Source organism: Epinephelus moara, unplaced genomic scaffold, assembly GCF_006386435.1.
Source record: "Epinephelus moara isolate mb unplaced genomic scaffold, YSFRI_EMoa_1.0 scaffold905, whole genome shotgun sequence".
NCBI classification, from domain to species: Eukaryota; Metazoa; Chordata; class Actinopteri; order Perciformes; family Serranidae; genus Epinephelus; species Epinephelus moara.
In genome coordinates this window covers 14193-24408 of record NW_026082878.1, presented here as the reverse complement: position 1 = coordinate 24408, position 10216 = coordinate 14193, and the positions used below count along the sequence as shown (strand labels likewise).

Below are 10216 nucleotides of genomic sequence, written 5' to 3'. Positions count from 1 at the left end.
GCCCATGACTGTTAATTTGACAGCATTTTGCCATTAAGCGATGTGTGAATATGGAGCTAATACTACAGTGGTGGTAAATCTGCACTGACAGTTTGACTGCTGGTGCTGAATATGTAATAACATTACTACTAAAGTTCCACTCTGGCATATTTGTGAACAGAAGTGTTAAAATGAATGCGGTGGGAGCACACGACATCAGGTTTACGAGTCGGCACATCAAATGTGTAGGCTTGAAGATGTGTGGGAAAGAAGCTGAGGCTGCTTTTGAATTTATTCAGTTAATATTTCAGGATGTAATGAAACAATTCAAATCTCGTTCTCTCCAGATGCACGGGGGCTCGACCAAGTTCTCCGATCTTTATGAGCTGCAGGAGGACATAGGGGTCGGCTCCTACTCCATTTGTAAACGCTGTGTACACCGAGTCTCTGCCATGGACTATGCTGTGAAGGTAGTATGCTTTTTCTTTTCCTTTTTACTTTTAATCCACTAAGCACCAGTGCTCATTTTCAGGAGCACCATCCATGCTTTTCATTCACACGTGTACACACAGTTACTCCTGAGAGTTACCCAGTTTAGTTGGCCACTGAACAGCCTCACATGAGCAGTTGGGGGTTAAGCTGCTTTCTCAAAGTCATGTCCACAGTTGCTAATGAAGGATGGGCATGCACTTCTTTCATGGACATCCCCAAGATTTATTTTGCTCCTCCAGAGAGCAGAATCCTGCCTCTGTAACCTTCAGCCCACTGATACATTTTGTGTCATGATCAATATCAATAGTTACATAGAGGTCAGCTCCTATAGCCTACCTGTGTAAGTTTTTTTATTGAAACAGAACTCCACTCCTACTGTATTTGTTAGTCATTTTGAAGGCTGTGATTGATCATCTTTAAAAAGCAGTGGTTTTAAACTCCGGGGGAACTAAATGATTAAATTAGATGACTGCAGTGTGAGTTCACAGTTTAATATATTAGTGTCTCTAGGATGTGGCTACATAAAAAGAACCTCACAGTGTATAAAATTGCTGAAAATTGAGCATGTTGATTGTGGTTAGTGTTGCCAACAAGCCAGCAGAGGGCAGCACAGCTTCAACAAGTGTAGCCATAATGCAGCACCTTCTTTACACTTATTTAAAGCAGTGCTTTGCTGATTATCTCAGTTAGTTTGTTAAATTCTGTATGTTGCACAGTAGAGATTTTTACATTTGACTCATCTGCTACGGTCTGTCATTTGACAATGACTGCTTATGTCTGTGTTTGTGTGTGTCTCAGATTATAGACAAAAGTAAGAGGGACCCCTCTGAGGAGATTGAAATCCTGATGCGATACGGACAGCATCCCAACATCATCACTCTGAAAGACGTCAGTGACATATGTGTCGGAGCATTTCATGACTAGTAAAGTTTTAAGTCTGTCCTCATATTAACAGGTTGTCTCCTTACATGTGTGTCAGGTATATGATGAGGGCAGGTATGTGTATCTGGTGACGGAGCTGATGAAGGGAGGGGAGCTGCTGGACAAGATCCTCAGGCAGAAGTTTTTCTCCGAGAGAGAGGCCAGTGCTGTGCTCTACACCATCACCAAGACTGTTGACTACCTCCACTGCCAAGGGGTGAGGAGACACTTCTGCACATGTATGAGCACAGGTGACAATTTGATATCTTCTCCTCTAATGTTTTTCTTCTCCTCCTCACCAGGTGGTACACCGAGACCTGAAGCCCAGTAACATCCTATATATGGATGACTCGGGAAATCCTGACTCCATCAGGATCTGTGACTTTGGATTCGCCAAGCAGCTTCGAGGAGGCAACGGCCTGCTCCTCACCCCCTGTTACACCGCTAACTTTGTGGCACCAGAGGTGAGATGATGGAACCAAAAGACAGCAAATGTTGGAGGGCATATAAGACTTGAAAACCTCATGGTTTAATTTTCTATATATGGAGAAAGAGATATAGTAGAGGAGAGAGGATGTAAAGTGGACAAAGAGTAAAGTGTAGCATGTAAAGGAAGATGTTTTTTTAAATTCCCATTGTCAATATGAGTCCCTAATGGTTTGTTTTTTCTTTGTGTGGGTCCAGGTACTAATGCGGCAAGGTTATGATGCAGCCTGTGATATATGGAGTCTTGGAGTTCTACTGTATACCATGCTGGCAGGGTAAGACTCACAACTGTTGGATAATTTGGCGTAAATGTGGGAGGGACTTTTATAACTGTCCTCACAATAGGATCATCAGTGCTCTTTGTACTTTGCTTGACAGTCTTCTATACTTTTCTTGTTGCAAATTTTGCGACAGTTAGATAGCTGTATTCATGATGTGTTTAATCACCACAAAGTGGCAGTCGAGTTATGAGGCTAGTATACAATAGAATCTATTAAATGAAATGCCACATGTGCTTTCCTAACATCTGCTTTCTAACCCCCGTCAGGTACACGCCGTTTGCTAATGGGCCAAACGACACACCAGAGGAGATTCTACTCCGGATAGGATCTGGAAAGTTCTCTTTGACGGGTGGCAACTGGGATACCGTATCAGACACCTCAAAGGTACGCACACTGACACTTTGTTGCTTCACGCAGGTGGTGTGTCTTTGAAGCTGATTTTCATTGGTACTGTGACTTTAAAGCATATTTTCAAAGTCTAATATTAATGATTTTTTTTCTCTCTTCTCATGTCTGTAAAGCACTTTGTACATTTGGTGCTGCATTAACTTAACCTAGCTGTAATGTTTAGATTTGATCCTAAATGTATCTGTTTTGCTTTATGATTGTGCAAGTAGTGATAAAATATGAGTCAAAGCTGTGTTGTAAAACAGATGAGTGAACAACACACACAGTATGTTTGTCTCATCATGGTTGAGACACATTGTGCATTTATCTATTAATGGAAAAAAACACTTGAAATTCAGTTTTATTTTTCCTCATATACTTTTAAGACTTGTTTTATGTTCCAGGACCTGCTGTCCCATATGCTCCACGTGGACCCTCACCAGCGATACACAGCAGAGCAGGTTCTAAAGCATTCCTGGATCACCTGCAGAGATACGCTACCGCACTTCCAGCTCACACGCCATGATGCACCACACCTCGTCAAGGTGAGTGTACATGTCCTCGTAATTAAAGACACAGGATCAAAAACAAGACCTCCATCATTTGCTACAATTTGGTAGGATTTAAAGGCTTAAGGTGCCTGGGAGTTGGGGTGATACATACATGATGCAACATGTGTTGGCCTTATAATAATAATAAGAGTAATGCCACTCAGTGTTTCTAAACATGGAACCACATCATCTCTCCAAATCAGAAGAGGCTCTGAACTCCTCCATGATGTCATGCCTTTGCAGTGCCTCTTGACATATGAAAGTGAACCTGATCCTTGGTGATTCATCCACTTCTAGCCTCATCTATTACTAATGCGAGCTCCAGCAGAGCAGATGCGTCCATCCTTCTATCTCATCTTGACACTTATCCAGGTCAGATGCTTCTTTGAAATGGAACTCATCAGGTCGTATTTTTGACACGGGAAGCCGAGCACACAACAGGTTTGGCACTCAAGTAGCTTAAGTCGTGAGAGCGGTGTTGCCTGGCAACTGACAACAAAAAAAGGATGTTCACTTTTCAAAAATGGTGAATCATTTTTTGGTACTTCAACAACAAGTTTAGGAACATTATGACGGCTAGGACAATGGGAGTCGATAACAAAACTGACATTAAAAAAAGAAAGGAACTTTAATGGATACCAGAATCAGAATCAGGCATTGCCATCAGAGAGTGCCATTGCCATGAGGGGGGATCCTGGTCTGCAACAGTGTTTGGGTGGGTGCAGCATGTTAAGTAGGATACACAGCAGAACATTACATTGTAACAAAATTAGCAATGTTATTCATTTCTGATCACAACATTTACATCAAAATGGCGTACAACACAAATCATGAACTGGAAGCAACTGTAAAGTTTCCACATTTTAAGTCATGAGAACCCTTAAAATGATCCTTTTGTGAAGGCACAAAAAGTCACAGTAAAAACAGAACAACAGAGCGGCCTGGTTTCCCTTCTTCCCATTAACTCCCCATGTCCAAGCACTCACAACTGAGTATTACTCTATCACCTTGTACAAAGAAAGGTTGTCTGAGCAGGATCCTTAATAAGCGCTTAAGCAGTTGTATTTACAGGCACTGAAATAGCTGAACTCTTCACCCAAACATGCAGAGAGAGGCCAGCCCTCCTGCAAAGAAATCTGAGTCTATCTGTGATCCTGTTCTTTCAGATACAGTCCAAAGCCTGTGATCATGGGCGAAGGTCTGAACAAAGATCAGCAGTAAATTGAGAGCTGTACTTTGTGTCTCAGTTCTCTCTGCAGCACTTTAACAACAGGCAGTCTTAGTCCTTTTACTCTCAGCCCTAAAATCTTCCATCTATGATGCCATCATAGATCTTTCTCAGTGCATGTAATGCAACAGATAAGAAGACAGGGCAGATCTCTGCCTTACTTCTTGCTTTGGTTAAGAATTGTTACAGTTGTCCTGCTAGAACTCCAAAAAAACCTTAATTTCAAGGTAATGATTGGACAAGATCTTGCAAAGGATCTTAACCCCACGCTACAAGTTCATGTAGTACAATGACCAACCTGTTCGACCTCACATTTCTGAGGTCTGATGACTGTGAAGACCAACTGCATAAACAAGGTCAGTGTCATGTCTATGGAGCAATTTTATTGCATATGCTGTGACAATGCACATTATCCAAGGATAGTATAACCATGAAGGGATAGATGAGAGCAGCACATCCAGGTACTTTGCCCTTGGTCATGCCCCTGGCCGTCTAATTTGTCTGGCGGTAAATTCAAATTTCGAGGTCTTGGCTAATTTATTAACATAAAATAAGAATGTGTTTTAGCCATCATCAGCAAAAGTCCTATTGCTTGTCAGGAAAAAGATGTTATTTCATTGCTGATCAACCATTGGTGTTGTTACATAGAAAAGGATTAAAGAAATAGAAGTTGGTGAATGTCCTTTCAGCCTGCCTCCATCAAAGTGGACAAACAAATGATTTCAATGCAGCCTCAACATTCACTACTTTGACTTTTAACATTATAACTATTGATTTTAACAATATTAACTAACCCGTTATTGAAGCGTTTGCCACAGACTTAGACGAACTGACTGGTCAGATCCCATAGTTTAACATTTTCGTCCCCTCTGCGGATAATCTGAAGCTACAGATCCCTTCTTTGACTGTCCTTTGCTTTTTGGGGAAGTACAGAGAATAATAACTGGGCTGTTTATGCCCCCATGCTAGAAATAGCTGTGGCCAGAGGTATTATGGTTTCAGGTTGTCCATTCATCCATACGTACGTCTGTACATCTGTATATCTGTCATTCTCATGAACGTGATATCTCAAGAATGCCTTGAGGGAATTTCTTAAAACGCCCACTTGGACTCTTGGACTGGATTTTGGTGGTCACAAGTCAGAGTTCAAGGTCACTGTGACCTTGTCTGATCATTCTTGTGAATGTGATATCCCAAGAACACCTTGAGGAAATTTGGCACAAACGTTAACTTGTTCTCAACAGTGGACTGATAAGATTAAGGTGGCCAAAGATCAAGGTCACTGTGACCTCACAAAACCAGTTTTTGGCCATAACTCAAGAATTCATACGCAAATTATGACAAAATTTCACACAAATGTCTAATAGAATAAAATGATCAAGTGGTGGCATTTAATATTCAAAACATCAAAGGTCAGCTTCACTGTGACATTATGATGTTCTGCAGAAAACTTTGCCATTACTCAACATTAGAACTCAGGAACAGAAGAGGAAACCTTTGGTCAGATACTGAATTGTTGACACTAATCTTGGGTGCCCACCTTGAAACTGTGCTGATTGTATAGATCTGGGGTAAAGATGTGTGTGAAGCATCCATGTTTTCGTTGACATGGATGTAAACTTTAAATTCAACTTGACTGGTTCACGGAGGCATACAACCGCGAGGCAGTAATTCTAGTTTTATTGCCGGGCACAGGGCTGGGCAATATTTTTGATATTCTATTGATATTGCGATATGAGACTAAATATCATTTTAGATTTTTGATATTGTAATACTGTAAGTTTTGTCTTTTCCTTGTTTTATAGGCTGCATTACAGTTAATGATGTAATTTTCTGAACTTACCAGACTGTTTTAGCTGTTGTATTATTTAACTTTATTTGTCGTTATATCCACGTTAATATTTCGTGAAAGCACCAATAGTCAAACTTAAAAATATAGTCGCAACTTTGATATCGAAGTATTTGGTCAAAAATATCATGATGTTTGATTTTCTTCATATCACCCAGCCCAAGTTTGATGGGCAAAAGACGGAGCAGCAGCTTTTAGGCACGGTGCCAGTAGCGCTTGTTTTGACCCAAAGGGGGCGTGGGTGTTGTGATGTAAGCCAGCTTCCATTAACACACCTGGTCAGCAACAGTACTCAGTTCAGACATCCAAGCAAAGCTCTATTGATAGATTTCCAGCGTCATTAACACCTCGCCACCAGACGGTACAATTACCGTCAGGTAGGATGGACGGTTCAATAGATTAATGCCAGTCGCATTAAATTTTACCTTTGTGCTAGCACGATGGAGACCGTGCTTCATTTTTCCACTCGTCAGTGTGAATTTTGGTGTTGCTGACTGTAAACTCGTCATTCTGCTCTTAGTCATGAGTCCCACTGCTGTCACTGATCTATTTTTGTTCCTCTCATCTTGCACACATGATTCAAGGTCTGACCAATAGTTTGTGTAGAGATGCCTCACTGCACGCCACAGCCATCCTGAGGTGTTATTTGCGTACCTGTGGCGTCTGTGTTAGTTTGAACAAGCTTCTTCTTGAACTCAGTTAGGCACCTTTTCTCAGACTGTTTCACCAGTTTGACTCTTTTCTATCAGCTGTAAACACACTGATGTGTGTAACTGAGGAAGTTGTGATTACACGAACACATATCATTGTAACTCAGTCTCTTGACCTTGACTGCCGGCACCATGGCCCTCAGTGTTTGCTTGCAGTTTTGATGATGTAATATTTGTTCCACTTTCTAAGATGTACCTGCACTTGTTAAAGCCCCGGCTTTAGTGCTGCTCCCATTCTGCACATTTGCAGATGATGACGCGTGTCTGATTCATCTCTGGATAAGTGGGTGGCAGTAGATAAACAAACAAGTGTAGTGCAGTGCAAAGTTGAATAAACTGGATGTCAGCATAACTCACTCTGAATCTGAAAAACATGGAAAAATGAATGGATCTGCCTAATTTATTAAGTGGAGAAAAAACAACTTTTTCAAATGAGCTGAGTTGTGGTGGTGAAATGAGCATCACAGTCTTTTGGCTATGTTAAGTACCACAAACTGACTGATGAAAGAATGCAAACGTACAACACACCAGCAGATACACACCTCATAACTGAACTCTTTCAAAGTCATTCAGTCCTTCATTACACTCTTTGAATGAGCACAAATTCAATCATACCAATGTATGAAACAACCTTTAAAATAATTGAATGGTTTATAATGTAACTCAATGCAACCACCGACAGCAGCTAGTTCTGGCCACCTGTTAATTAGCTCTCTTCCTGCCAATTTCAACTGTGTCCATTCATCCCATCGGTTCTACTAGCCCCTGGACGACGGAGTGCCGTTACCCTGCCTTTTAGTCTGCGCAAAATTGATGCAACACTATGGAAAAACATCACCAACTGCCATCTGTGAATGTCATCTTATTTGCCCTTAGGCTGATGGTAGTCAACAAGGCGAATACCAGCCAATACCAATGAGTGGCCGATAAATCAGTGCATCCCTAGTAATTTTACCTTGCAGAACACGGGAGCTGCTGGTCTACCGCTGCCTCATTCAGTTTGTCTGTGCTATTGTTGGACTCGTTTTGACCATGGATAACAGCGCTGGGCTACCCCATGATTGAATTTGCCACATAGCTTTAGCTACAGTAGCTGTAGCCTATAGCGTATGGGTAGCTGACGCATCTAATGCTAATGGTAAGTCAGCAAGTTAACTTGCAGCTATTTAATTAGAATGAAATTACTTAACGCAACGTGGATAAAACTTAAACAATTGAACATGATTTCTGCCTGAGTCATGTCAGTTAGGTTTTCATCTGCACTGGTGGTTGTTTACATAGATAATAGAAACCATTCTCTTGCTATGAAGAGAGCTCCCATGATCCCACGCTTCTTCACAGCGTCATCAGAGTCTTTTGTTACTGTTTTGATTGAGAGACCCTTAGCGACAGAAATTACAAACTGTGCATTTAAAGCCAAGTGTTTCTTTTTGTTGTTTTCCAGGGAGCCATGGCTGCCACCTATTCAGCACTGAGCCAGAAGACAAGTCAGACGGTGTTGGAGCCTGTGGCAGCGTCCAGTCTAGCCCAGAGACGCAGCATGAAGAAACTCACCTCAACAGACATGTAGTGACTCACACACCGCTTGCCCTCCTGTTTTGACCTCACTCTCAGTTGGACTCTAATACGCAAACATGCGCACATACACACACACACGCACACACACACAGACTGAAGTCCTGGCCAGTCAGACCTACTGTCTCCCTTTTTAATCTATTTATTTGAAACACCCAACATATGCACGCAAACATGCACACCCACACTGGAGTAGGTTGCATTGTGAAGAAGTCAGCTGAAGAGGAAGAGGGGAAACTCACATATCTGTTACTGCTGGGGAGACAGACTTGTATTTATTTCCACAGCTTTCATATGCACTTGCCCTCCTCGCCTTTCATTCTCTCTTCCTCGCGTTGGGGAAGAAACGCACCAGCTGATGTTCTCCTTCACTGTGATTGGCTGATTCAAAGCTGCTTCGGTAAACTGTGCCCCACCCCCCCACCCCCTCCACTGCTCTTCATCTGCGCTCTGCCATGCTCCTCCTCCTCAGTTCTCCCTCCTTTTCCCTCGTTTGCTTTTTGCTGTCTTAACTTCTTTTCTTCAAAGTGAAGTAATGGTTTATGTGTGAGAGTGTTGGCAGGATGATATTGACTGAGGGACACTGCAAGACTGTTTCTCCCCTAAAAAAAAAAAAAAAAGATATGATTCTGCTTGTGGCAGATTAAAAGGTCCCTCAGGGTCAATATCATCCGCCAGCACTTTTGTTACATAAATGCATGTGTGGACAGAACCTGTGTTTCTTTTCCCCTGAAATTCACAGTCTGACTCATGTTGCTTTGTGATGCTAACAATGTATCAAAAATAAGCTGCAGATGGACAAAAGATAATGTCTGGAGTTCAAAGGTGAAACATTGTGGTAACGATGAAAGAAATTCTAGTTTGCAAAAAATATATAAATATATATAATGAAGATGTTGAAGATGAAGAGCATGTGGGGGAGCTGTAGGGATTTCTCTGGGGGGGACGGGACGCACCCCGTCGAACCAGAGAGGCTGAATTTAAAAAAAAAAAAAGAAAAAAAAAAAAGAATTTCCATGGATATCTCTTCAAAAAGACATTGTGGAAATTGTATGATATTGTATTTATTTCATTTGATTTTTAAGATTCTATTTTTCTTTCAAGTTCTGTATATATTGACATTAAAGATCATTATTGACATGCATCCAGTGTGGTCTGAACTGGTTTGTTCTATCAAAAAAATAAGTGCACTCCAAGCTGCATCCTCTGGAGCTAAGAAATTAAGCCAACACACAAGTGCCAGAAACTGCAGTTACTTTAAATAGCCACTTGAGGCTGGCTCCAGAAAAGAGTCAATCCACATAGACCTCCATGTTAAAGGGGAACTAATGTTTTTTTCATCCTGGGCCCTATTTTCTGATCTACTTTTGTCTAAATGATTGATAGGGTGTTCAATGTTTGACATTTCTCCAGTACGAAGCTCGGCTGACCTGCCGGCAGCCCGTGAGCGCACACTATATTAAATAATAGGGCACTCAGACAACGTCAAAATACGTCCACTAAAAGTGCATTTTTTTCACACAGATAGGCTCGGATTGTTAGTATAATTATCCGACAACATAATGGAAAGGAGAAATGAATGTCTGTGTTTACCTTTAGCTGGATTCGGACATGTTCCTCTGCCTGTTGCTGCTCCATCTCTCTCCTCGTCCGCTCTTCAGTTTCAATGAGTTCTGCGTCCATGTACTCCGTGTTCAAATAAATATGGGCGGTCATCAAATTCAAATGGCTCATCCAGATCCAGTTGGTCAAAATCA

At 41.5% G+C, this 10216-nt stretch overlaps 1 protein-coding gene across 1 annotated transcript; it reads left to right on the top strand.

Moving 5' to 3' along the window:
* Positions 1-326: 326 nt before the first annotated feature.
* On the top strand, positions 327-9602 carry LOC126387571 (ribosomal protein S6 kinase alpha-6-like). The gene is made up of 8 exons (XM_050040097.1): positions 327-449; positions 1270-1359; positions 1451-1609; positions 1695-1856; positions 2077-2153; positions 2426-2543; positions 2951-3091; positions 8329-9602. The coding sequence occupies exons 1-8, from the start codon at positions 327-329 to the stop codon at positions 8452-8454; spliced, it is 996 nt and encodes a 331-aa protein (XP_049896054.1). The 3' UTR covers positions 8455-9602.
* The last annotated feature ends 614 nt before the right edge of the window (positions 9603-10216 follow it).